Source organism: Gouania willdenowi, chromosome 10 (genome assembly GCF_900634775.1).
Source record: "Gouania willdenowi chromosome 10, fGouWil2.1, whole genome shotgun sequence".
NCBI lineage: Eukaryota > Metazoa > Chordata > Actinopteri > Blenniiformes > Gobiesocidae > Gouania > Gouania willdenowi.
Genome location: NC_041053.1, coordinates 13006867 through 13019827, shown reverse-complemented (window position 1 = coordinate 13019827; position 12961 = coordinate 13006867). Strand labels below are relative to the sequence as shown.

At 39.0% G+C, this 12961-nt stretch overlaps 1 protein-coding gene across 1 annotated transcript; it reads left to right on the top strand.

Annotated features, from left to right (window-relative positions):
- Positions 1-4156: 4156 nt before the first annotated feature.
- Positions 4157-4896, top strand: LOC114470707 (elongation factor 1-gamma-like). Its single transcript, XM_028459052.1, has 3 exons — positions 4157-4171; positions 4276-4401; positions 4729-4896. Exons 1-3 carry the CDS (start codon positions 4157-4159, stop codon positions 4885-4887), a joined length of 300 nt encoding a protein of 99 aa, XP_028314853.1. The 3' UTR covers positions 4888-4896.
- Positions 4897-12961: the final 8065 nt, after the last annotated feature.

Here is a 12961-nt window from a genome sequence, read left to right as displayed (position 1 = left end):
CGTACAGGAAGACTGAAAATATCAGCAATCAGTAGAACAAAAATGGAAATCCTGGAATAATTTTTTAAAAAACACACACATTATAACCAAACATTCTTCATTCATTCATCAACAAGAGCATCAGATGCTAGTATAAAGGACACTCTACCCCAAGAAGAACTGTGCAGTTTTCATGGTGTAAGCCAGCAGTTGAGGTAGAGCTGCTGCTGTTGGCTTGTATATGAAGGTCTGGGTCTAATTAACTTACGCAGGTCACCTGCTGCTGATAAGGCAGTCTTCACCAAGGACATGAAGGTCAGGGCAATGTCATGCTGGACACTCAGAAACCACCGAAACACAATCGAGATTACATCGGACAGATATTTATCACTTTTTAAAAAACAATTTCTCTTTTATTGAATTGATGTCGCCTCAAACTGTTTCTGGCTGTTGTATTGTAACACATCACTGTATGTGATACCTTAAATCAGATTTAACAATACACCAACTTTGATAAGCCTAAGCTATATACCTTTGAACAAAAAGTCTTATATGTAGGACTTTTAAATATATTCAGAAAATGATTTAAGTTACAACAGCTTTGATGATAGATCATCTTTACATCTTTACTCTATTACAGAATCCACTCATGCACCACTGACCAGAGAGAGATACTAAACATGCAGATTTATTTTTGGTAAAAATGTGAATCCTAACTATAAACTGCGTATTCTTAATATCTATCCTGAACATTTCTCACTCTCAAACAATGTCAAGTATTTACTCAATGTTTGTTTTCTGGAGGCAAAATGATGCATTGAAGGAACCAACAATTAGGGCTGGGTGAGATTCAAGATATATCGTTTTCTATTTTGGCGATATAGAAAATTGCAATATTGACAATATCGATATTGATATTTTCTATAGCTTATTTTTATTATTAATATTTTTCAAAATACTTGTTTTAGAAGTCGCTGCACAAACCAGCCTACAGAACTCACTCACACATGCTGTCCCATATAAGAGAAAAAGCCAAAAGTGGCACATATTGTGCAGCTGTTTGTTAATAAATGTGCCTGTGTGTCATTTTGCATTAGCAAATTTAGTCCTGAATTGTCTTTCAATTGAATTAAAATTATCAGGATTTATATTGTATATCATCATTTTGAAAAAAAAAAAAATATATAGAGATGTGAGTAGTGGTGTTTCCCAGTGGCTTAAAGCAATGACTCTCTTTCCGGCTCTTGAAAGGATAAGCTATTTTAAAAAAAATGAAAAAATAAAAAATGAAAGTTTCAGAAGATGTGGACTATTTTCTACAACTTCCTGGAGAGTAATGACATATATAATGAGGTTTGGACTGATGAACAAATTTGACTGTCAGCAGAGCTGTAGTTGTTCTTATTAATGGGGGGGGGGGGGGGGGGGGGTTGGTCTCTTTATTCTTTTTTGGCTTTTATAATATCAACCTGTTTTGTATAATCGGTTCTTAGTCCCTCCACCAGGTGGCGATGTCGGCATTTAATTGAACGTCAACACATTTTAATACACTACCCGCCCACATGTTTCTGTTGGGTTTGCTACTCCAACAAACCATGTAAACCCAAAACGAAACCAACCAATCATTGAGCACTATAGGGTCACGCCTGCAGTATGACCCGCCCCTTTGTAGTTTTTCTACCAGGAGCTGCGTTATGTTTACCAGAGACTGACCATAATAATAAAGTTAGAATTGTTCGTTTTTTAACTTTTTTTTTTTAAGTAATATTGGAAAAACAAGATACTCATATTGAAATAATCCTTTTTTTTTGTTTGTTTGTTTTTTGTATTTTCGCTCATATTTTAAAATTGAAAGAAGATTAAAAAAAAAAAAAAAAAAACTGTACAATGTGAAATCCTGACTCGGAAGCCATTCGGGTTTGGACACAAAAATCACAATAATTTTGCAAATTTTGGGTCTATAACATGTTTTACCACGTAAGTATCAGTCTATTTTATTCACACCAGTCATCGTGATTGCGATGACTGACATTTTTTCCAATTTAAATTATTTTCCCCATAAAGTAAATTACAATTACATTCTCAATTACTCATGTTCAATTAAAATTAATTACACTTACTGAGCCTTTGATATATCCTATAAATGGTAACCTTCCTCTTCCTGTTATTCTTCTGTTAACATCTCTTATGATAATGGCTTAGTTTTCACCCATGTCTTAAATCAGCTGTATAACACACTAAAAATATTATCTATCATCTAATTTCTTTCTCATCACTTAGTTACTTTGTTAGGCTTCCTAATCAATGAAAATATTGGTAACGATATTTTTGATGTGGGCGTTTAAGCCTTTTTTGCCAGTATAGCCAGAGAGAGGGAGAAACAAGAGAGAGAAAATGAAAGCCATAGTTTATTTATATAATTTATTTGATATGGAATTTGTTTTAAAGTCCAATTTTTAAGGCAAGGCAAGGCAAGGCAAATTTATTTATATAGCGCATTTCATACTCAAGGCAACTCAATGTGCTTTACATGATAAAACATTCAATTGTTTAAAATCAATAAGAACATCAAAAAGGCACAAAATACATTTCCAGTTGCACTTTTTAAAAGAAAATGAACTATTATGTAGTTTTGCATAGTTTACTGTAGAGCCAGAATTTAAATGAATAGGGTTCTTCTCCATTTGCACTATTTATTTATTTCCTTCAGGATTTATTTTTAGTTAAATTGCATTGTTTTGCATAGTTTATCAAGACACTTTTTTTTGACAATGAAAGATAAAAGAAAATAGTACTATTTTTTTTTTTTTTTGAAAAAAAAATATTTTTCAGTCATCATTTGTCTACAGTCTGATTTTGTAAAATAAATCGTGAGAGAATCGAATCGTGAACTCAGTCAGTGTATCGAATCGTATTGGTAGTTGAGTAAATTGTTACATCCCTATTTAACATTGTCATATATTGATAATAGCAAGTAATAATTTAAAGTATTATTTCTTTTAATATCTCTCATTTTGTCATAGCAGTCACCACCATTGATAACATTGGGGCAGGGATGATCCAGCCTGGCAGAGGTTTTGTTCTCTATCCAGTCAAAAACAAAGCCATCGTGTTCCGCCCGTTCAAAGGAGAGGTGGTGGATGCTGTGGTCACTCAGGTGAACAAGGTAACACACTCTATCTGTCTATGTTTATTGATGAATCCTCTCTTTGATCTTTATTCTTATACTATAAAATCTCCAAAGAACAATTGATGCTAAACAAAGAAAGAAAATAAAATGTGCATAATTAAGCAAAACACTGATAATTAAATGAGGATTAAATACAAGAAAACGCATTACAGCAGTGTTTTTCAACCTTGGGGTCGTGACCCCATGTGGGGTCGCCAGGAATTCAAATGAGGTCACCTGAAATCTAGTAATTGATGTTAAAAAATGTATATTAAAAATGTTTTCATTTTTATTCTTTCTCAAATTATAACACCACAGGGCGATTATCTCTCAAGGGCCCAATCTCGTTACATTTTTTTTAAATTGCAAAATAACTTAAAAATTTTTAAATATTACAAATGTTTTTATTCATCCCCAGTAATGGAAATGGATTTTTTATAACACATGCACCAAACTGAACCTTTAAGAGAGATAACATGTAGATTTGAACAAAGTGCTTTGTCATGACTAAGATTATGCTTTTTGTCTGTTTTTAGGTTGGATTATTTACAGAAATTGGTCCCATGTAGTGTTATAGTGTGTAAAAACAGTAGCAAGTTTTAAAGTGTCTTATTTTTACATTTTTACCTGCTAGATGATACTGTTGACTATCTATGAAATCCACAGATGGGTCAACCTGCTGTATAAGTCACTCTCAATTTTAAATGAACAACAAGACCAATACCTTGGAAAACTTGGTATATACAGTAGAACATTTATAGTACTTGGTTTTTAGGTATCACTTGTGGTATTAAGTATCACCAATCTAGCTGTGCCCCCTGTCATTGGGCAAGGCAGTGTCCCTTCGTGGCACAGTGTCTTAATCTGACGGGGGAAGAGAAATGAACCATTTTCATCCCAGTCATCTCTGTGTTGGTGAGTTAAAGGCTGGTTCATGCTGTGGTTACATTGAAATGTGACCAATGTCTCACATGAGTGCAGAATTAAAAACAAGTGTTTCAGTGTGAGATGGTGGGCTCATGGGTTTTTATTGGTTGGTAGTTTGTATGCCTGCTATCAGTGTTCTAAGTATGTTTAGTAGTTGTATGTCATGTTCTGTATGGATCAGGATGTTTTTCTGTCCACAGGCATGTTTCAGCGGTTGGACAAGCTCAGGAAAACGGCCTTTGCTCAGTGTTTTTTTGTTTGGCACCAACAACGACAGCAGCATCTCTGGTGTTTGGGTGTTCAGAGGCCAGGAGCTGGCTTTCACTGTAAGTATTTCAGCATACGAAGAATTCCTGTTTGGTAAAACAATGTTATCAAAAACAATCTGATGTTTCACAATATAAAACAAAATAAGAAAATGTTGAACTTGTTCCCACTCATACATTAAATATTTTACAGGCCTATAACCGACTGAGCTGCTGAAATAGTCAAATTAAATGTTCTCTCATTAAAACAATAAATCCATTTAAGTCGGTGTGTGTGCGAAAAATGAAAAAGCACTTTTGGGCCATTTTTTTTGATGAAATTATGTGTGACACTATTGATTGAATGGGACATTTTGTACCATTAATGTATTTTTATTGCTCTTTCAGCTGAACCCGGACTGGGCGACTGACTACGAGTCATACGAGTGGCGTAAACTCGACCCAGACCCTGAGGAGTGTCAGACCAAGGTGAAGGAATACTTTGCCTGGGAGGGAGACTTCAAGCATGTGGGCAAAGCTTCCAATCAGGGCAAGATCTTCAAGTGAGAGACACTGGGAACATCAACAACAGCACACAGCGTTTTGAAGACCAGAGGATATTTTGTGGCACCAAAACTGTTTTTGTTGAACTAGCAAAATAAAGTTCCTTACCCTGTATACCAACTGAGATTTAATATGTTTAGTATGAATCCTGTTTATGTGTAATGTTGGATTATCTTTGTTTGCAAGAGATATTCTTATTAAATGACATTATTTAATGAACAGAAGGCAAATTCATTTAAACAATAAATAACATGGGAGGAGAATGAGGGTGTGAATTAAATGCCTCGTGGTCCCAGTAGGATTAAAACATTTTTGCTTCAGTTCTACTTGGTGACCAGTAATTGATTATCCAGAAGGTGTTCAAAAATACTTCACACTACAGACCAGCAAATACAGGCTAAAAGATCAATTCATGTTTATTTTACCAAAAGCAAGATTAGTAGTTAAACGAAGATGTCTGTCTGTTCTATGGGTTAATTTGTGGAATTCTGTTGATAAAGAAAAAAAAAAAATGAGTGACACATTATTTAATTTCAAAAAGAAAATGTCACAATATATTTTAGAGAGTTATGTGAAGCAGGAGATTTATGTTTGTGTTTTTTTGACATTTTTTAAATGTTATATATAAAAGAAGGTGCATTTGTATATTTTATATGTTTTGCATTATTTGAGAAAAGGCAACTCAAATGTAATTGTTAAATGCTTGTATTTCTTTTGTATGTAACTCACTTGAATGTTGGGCATATAAGCATTTTGCTTCTGCCTGTTTCAGTCTTGTTACGCAATTTTTAAATTGTGATTGAAACAAACTAAAACTGAATTATACAACAGCATAACAGATTTTATGGATGATGCATGTGTTTAATGGGAGCTTGTCCCGTCCATTCTTTTTACAGTCTATGTTGGTGAACCACATCAGACCTTGTTAAACTACCTCACTTGTTAATGATTTTTATCTTGGAAGTTGATTTGCACTTTATTTTCCGAAAACATACTGGACACTTTAATAGATTTATATGTGGTTACTTTTTTCTTAACAATTTAAGAATTTATCTGAATCTGTTGTACAAGCTAAAGTTACACTTTTTTGAAAAATGTAAGTGGACAGTTTGATAAACATACCACCTGTTTTTGATATTTGTACTTTAATTACAGCAAGTTACCATTTACTTGTTCTTGTAATTAAAAAAAATAATTTATTGTATTTTATACCATTTTGTACTTGTAAAGGTGACATTTTTAATTGTTGATATCACAACATATCGCATTGTATATGGTATTGTTTAGTATGTAAAATTCTGCCTGTTTTAACCCTTCTAGGATTAATCTAGGACCAACTCTCTGTCTAACAGAGCCAAGAGTTACGTTTGATACCCCGATACACTATCTTGGGCTAATTAAGTTGGTTTTGCCTTCATCGTGACACCTCGTCCTTCTTCCTCAGAATATTGTTCAATCTCAGGTCAAAGCAGCCCCGCTCTGAGTTTCATACCTCTGACTCGTCACTTCACGGTTTAATTTCTCCCCTTATCTCGTGCACTTGGATCCAGGCTGAGAGAATTTTGAAGGCTTGGATTTTCTAGCCTTAAGGACGATGTTTTGTGACTAGGTTTAACCTTTCAAAGCATTTTACATTCTGATGTTGTCCAGTGGAAACTTGCAGTATTTGGGAAATAATGGTCTCTTCTTGACTTTTATTTTTCTTCACCCCTCCTAGGTTGGACTGCCTGCGATACTTTTTTGCAGCAGTTCTTGCGGCTCGAAAACCAATCTCGTAGTCTAGAGAAGAAAGTAGGTTCTTCACCTTGTTGGCCATCCGACCCACTCCATGGGTCAATTGTCCACTTCCGTCAAATCACTCGTCGTAGTTCTCGTAACTATCGACAATCTTTAAGGTCACTCCTCCCTCCCGCATATCTTGCTGGGTGGTTCAGTAATGGCAGAGCCGATTCCTCAGCCTCGTCCCCTTCTGCTTGCTGTGGAGTCACAGCCCCAGCTGCTATCTCAGTCTCGGGGACTTTGTCCTGCAATGGAGTTACGTCCTCAGCTCCTACTTCAGCCGCACAGACTTTTTCCTGCATCGGGGTCACAATCTTAGCCTCCACTTCAGCCATTTGGGTCTTGTTCCGCAGTGGAATCTTAGCTGGTCAAACTTAGTTGTTCCGTGCTGGACCCACACATGAGTCTGGGTCGATGGTTCAGCACCAAAATCGAACAGGATGACTCTTAGGGCAATCATCCTGGTAAGCACCGTCATCCGTTGTTATGCTTTCTTGCAGCAGTTCTTGTAGTCCAAAATCCAGATTTGTTGTTCAGAGAAGATAATGGGTTCTTCACCGATCAGGCTGTCAGGATGGTAGAGGTCAATAATCGGTCATTGTCGGGTTCAGTGTAGTCCGGATGGGCTGGGAAAATGATCTCCGTATCCTCTGGGCCTTGTAGGCTCATCATCACCATTTCCATTCTTTACCTTTTGGCTTGCAGTATTTTGTATCGGGGTCTTTGCCTTAGTTCTTCATAGAGAGGCCTCCTCCTTGAAACATTGTAGTTTTCTCTTCTTGGCACCTTGTAGTGTGGCTCTGGCCCTTGAGGTCTTGTTAGCATTGTAGTCAATAGAGCAGGCTGCACTTGGACTGTGGTAACCACTCTCAGTTCGAATGATCAAGTCTTCAGTAATATAGGAGAGGGGTGTTTCAGAATTTTTGGGTCCAGCCCTCTCCACACCCACTCACAGTGAAGCACATCATACCATGATGGTTTTGGGGGATGCCATGCTCGTCAATATTACCAAACTCCTCTTCATTCAGGTGTTCCAAGTGTATGGCTAGACTCCCCCTGTTCCTGTATATTGTGTTTATGCTAGCACCAAGTGAAGCTCCTTCCACCATATAGTTGTTTGCTGTCCACCGCGGAGAATTCACCTCCTCCACCCGCAGCAGCGCTGCTCTCTATGCGCTACTCACTTCTGGGTTCTGTACACTCACGCTAAAGTTGCTTCTTCCAAAAACAACAAACTTCCACAAGAACACACACACCTCGGCACCAGTTTATGTCCTCATAACAAGTAATCAGACACGGGAAGTGAACTGGTACTGATCATTGTCTTTAGTTTGCTCTTCCACACTGGTTCACACACACACAGCTGATGATGTCACATGTAACAACGGGGACGGTGTCTCTGAAAGTCCATTTATAGAAATGTAAACAAAGGTTTACTCAGTTGTGCTTCACTGCTTCTGGTGTCACCAGGAATTCTGCCTTCTTCACCTTTGCTTTCCCCACCAGTGTATCCCCAAGCATCTATGGTGGTCATTTGGTACCATATTTCCGATTTTTGCGTCCCCTGTTGTCTAGGTCCCCTTATATATATATATATATATATATATATATATATATATATATATATATATATATATATATATATATATATATATATATATATATATGTGTATGTATACAGACCCTTTACAAAAAATTAGAATATCATGGAAAAGTTGTTTCATTTCTATAATTCCATTCAAACAGTTAAACTTTCATAGATTATAGATTCAGGGCCCACAGTTTAAACGATTTCAAGTATTTATTTGTTTATTTTTACATAATTTGGGCTTCCAGCTCATAAAACCCACGAAAACAGGAATTCAAAAAATTAGAATACTGTGAAGAAATCATCATTTTTAGAAGAAGGACTGGACTGTTGGCCAGTGGTCCAGTGTCCTCTTTTCTGATGAAAGTAAAGTGTGCCATTCATTCTGGAATCAAGGTCCAAGAGTTTGGAGGAAGACGCGTGAGGAACAGAACCTGTAAGATATGCTTCAGCTTGTGTCACTTGTTTTAACTAACTGTCACGTTATTATCTGTTTAGATGCACACTAGAAGAATGTGTGTTTGCAAAACAAGTCTGTTTCATCCCACTCAGTCTGATGATCTGGGTGCGGTTCACATCTGTCCTTGACTCTTATCTCTGTAACTAATAAAAACACCCAGCACTAAAGCATCTCTTCAGAGCATACAAACTGAGTCCAGTGTCTGTGTCTCTTGTTTTGAATCTCTCCTAGCTGCAGCTAGTCTTACTCCACTCCTCCTTGGGGACTCTCATAGAAACCTTAGGGTGCCTAACCTGAGTGTTTTGTTAAACTATATTCAGTCGAGCAATCTCAGTGGTCTTAACGTATTTAGACCTGACATTTCTCTGGTGCCGAAACCCGGGATCTCACATCTCTTCTTTTGGATCGACGCCGGGTGCAACACGACCAAGAATCTGCCGGCAGTCCCTCCCTTGTAAGGGACGGTCACAGGGTGCCCCAGCGCCGACCCGAAGAACGAGTGGCAGGTCCTACGAACCAGGGAAGGCACCAAAACAGGTGAGAAGCAATTCTCAATATCTCCCAAGCCCAAAAGTACGTAGGGTGGGATCTATGTGGAGTAAATAAAGTACATTTTACGTCCAGTCTTAGTGGTTAAAGGAATTACCATTGGTGAGTCCCGGGGAAGACTGGAATGTGTTGGGTTTGTTGTATTGTGAGTGTTGTGAAGGTTGCTGCACTTGTTGCAGTGTGTTGTTTGTTGTTGCTGTTGTTGTAACTTTTCGTGCACCATGGGTAACGCACAAAGGAAGGCTGTTTTAGATAGTAATGATGTCAAATTTATGCAGAAAAAATGTACTGGGAGTTGTTGTTACCTTGCGGATTGGGTCACAAAATGCAAGTTTTCTGGTACATTGACGGATAAGGAAGGTATAGAGAAAGTGAAGACATACTATGAGGGAAAGAGAGTGGAGGCTTTGAGAAAGTTAAAAACAGAAAAGGCATCACTGTACACAGATCACATCAGGGTGATATGGATGTGGATCCATGCAGCAGAGACAAGACAAAGGCAAGTCGAGAGGGCAAGGGAGCGGAAGAGAGAAAAAGAAAAAGGCGTAGTGGCTACAGTGAGGATAAAATCAGACGATGAGACTGTTGTACGAGCTCAGGCAGAGGAGCAGGAGGAGTCAGAGGAAGATAAGGAATATGCTGAGGCAGAGGGAGAGCATGTTAGTGCTGGTGCACAGGGACAGGCTGACTGTGAGGTGAAAAGTGGGGCTAGGAAAAAGGAAGGGAAACAGAAAGGTCTTCCTAGCGTCCGTAGCTCACTTAGAATAGCTAAACAAAAGTCAGAAGAGGAACATACTAAGTTGTACCCAGATCCGACAGCAGTGTTGCCAATGTTTCAAGTTGCAAACCCACAGGCGGGTCAATTGATGGACCCTGCAAATGTCGGGGGTGAAAGACACCCTGCACATCTGTTGGTGTACCGCCCATGGACTGAAGGGGAGGCTTTAGAGGCCTGTAAAGGGATGATTGATGTAGATGAAAATCCAGACACTTATTGTGACCAATTTAAAGGCTTATGTCAGACATGGAATCTGAATGGGGATGAAGTTGTGCGAGTGTTAAAACTCACCTTGTCCCATAGATACACCAGAATAAATGGGAATTTCACGGGGAGGACTGACAGACATGAAATACTGGCACAGGGTTCACAAGAACTAAATCAACACATAGACCAGCTGTGTGCACGCATAAGACAGACATTCACCAAACCACCAAGTCATGACCCCATTAAAGCATGCAGACAAAAGAAAGGGGAAACTCCTGTAGAATATCGAGTAAGGCTTGAAAAAACATACAGGGCAAACAGTGGCATCCCTTATAATGAGGGTCGTGACTCACCGTATCAGATCCAGCTAAAAATGTGGCTTATGGAGGGGCTGTTGGAGCCCATTTCTGGGTTCATTAAGAAAAATTGTGTAACACACCGAAACCTTACAGTACCTGAGGTTATTGATTGGGCCACACATGCGTCTGATAACATTGAAAGGAAAAATGATGCAAAACAGAAAAGCCAAATCCATGTTTTAGCTGATGCCATGAGTAATGTCATGTTGAGCCAGAAACAGGGACAGGGACAGGGGAAGAAAACCTTTAACTTCACCCGCACACCAGAACAGGAAAAACAAATGGCCATAGATAGACAAAATAAACAATGCTTTATTTGTCATGAGACAGGCCATCAAGCCAGAAATTGTCCACAGAAAAGAAAGAAACTAGGTCAAAACCGCCCTCACCAGCCTAGGGATTCACAATGACGTGAGGCAGGGCAGAGGCAGTGTCAGTGGGAGGATGAGTTGGTAACTGAAAATCTCATGTGTAATCCTGAGATTCTGGAGGGGAGAGACCCCCCGTACAATCCTGATCACACTGCATTGTTTGAACTGCCCGCTCAAGTTGACACTTTGGACATCGGATTTAATGTGGATGAGAGGTGTGAAATGGATGATGTATGTGATTACTCCAGTGAACATGGATTCAACCCAGACATGGTGATCGATTATACACTGTATGCAGCAAAAACAACCCCTGTTGGTTCATTCCCTAGACGAATCTTACTTTTAGGCCCACAGGCAACTCCAGTTGAGTTCCTTTGTGACTCAGGAGCAGATGCATCAGTGTTAAGAGACAAAGTTGAGGGCATTTATCCCTCTGACAAATTAATTTGTGTTGTGGGGGTGGGAGGTAAACCACAATATGAGAGATGGTCAAAACCTGTACTCATTAAAGATGAGGATGGTTCGTACGTAACACATCCTTTCATTCTTAGTGAAAACTGCCCATTTAATCTGTTGGGTAGAGATTTGTTGGCCAAACTAAAAATAAGTCTGGTCGCTCAAGGAGGAATAATAAAACCAACCAAATTATTATCAGATGAATTTCCACTCATGGCTGTTCATTGTCCCTCAGCTCCAGCAAAATTTTATTCTCTTGATCCAATCACTCAGGGCTCTCGGTCTGTGGTTGATTCTTTGTGTGCCATGAAAAACCGTATTGCAAAGACATTTAATGTCCCCTCGACCAGCCAAATAGAGTGGCCTCTGCATGTCACAGTCCTTTACGTTAGGCCGGATGGGCCACTCCCTGGACAACATCCGTGGTTACGAAAACCGGATAAAACGGCACAGGGGTTAAAAACTGCACAAGACTGGGTTGCCAGGTTTATGAGGCTGCCAGCCCAAAGGATTCAAATACGTGATATTGTTTGGTCTCCTAATGGTTGGATTGTTGCACGGGTTACACTCCCTCCTGAACTAAAACCGTTCAACCCACCTACACACCCACATGTTTGTCTGCAAAAACCCACACACAAACAATGGAAAGATGCTGTTGCCTTTCTGGAAGCACTGCCACCAGATGATGAGTGGCGAGCGGAGAAGGGTGATGTGTCAACCTATAAAGGAACATACTGTGGGTTTGTGAAGAAGCAGACATTGAACTGGTGTACTTTGGCTCCCCCTGCTGCTCATTTGAGTGCATGACATGCTGTATGTGTTGTTGAAGCCACCGAGTTCCCTGATGTACCTAAGACATTATGGGCATCATCAAAGACTGACGTTGGATTAATGACAACAGCTGCTCCGGTTACCATAGAGTCAGCCACATCCCACAGGCCCAGGATTAAACAATATCCGTTAAAACCAGATGCCAAAATGGGCATTAAACCTGTAATTCAGGATTTATTAACTGCTGGAGTTTTGAGAGAACATGATGATGCTGAGTGTAACACTCCTATATTCCCAGTAAAGAAACCACAGGGTGGTTGGAGGATGGTCCATGATCTAAGAGCGGTGAATCAGGCCATTAAATCACGCGCTCCCAATGTCCCAGACCCTCACACTCTGTTGAATGAATTAAAACCCAATCAACATTTCTTTACAGTAATTGATTTGAGTAATGCATTCTTTTCAATACCCCTCGACCCCACTGCACAAGGATGGTTTGGTTTCACGTATGACAACAAAAAATACTCATACACAAGGCTACCACAAGGATTTAGTGATAGCCCTACTATATTTTCAGCTGAAATTAATCGCTGTTTAAGCACACACACACACCCAGAAACCACACAAATCTTGGTGTATGTTGATGACATTTTATTGGCAAGTCCTACTTTGGAAGAAAATAAACGTGAGTCAATCAGATTATTTCAACATTTGGCAAAAACAGGTAACAGAGCTTCGCTGGAGAAATTACAGTATGCA

Bases quoted from the DNA above. Each gene is read 5' to 3' on its own strand.
- LOC114470707 (XM_028459052.1), top strand. The intron at 4,402-4,728 runs GTAAGTATTTCA...TTGCTCTTTCAG, and splicing joins GCCAGGAGCTGGCTTTCACT to CTGAACCCGGACTGGGCGAC.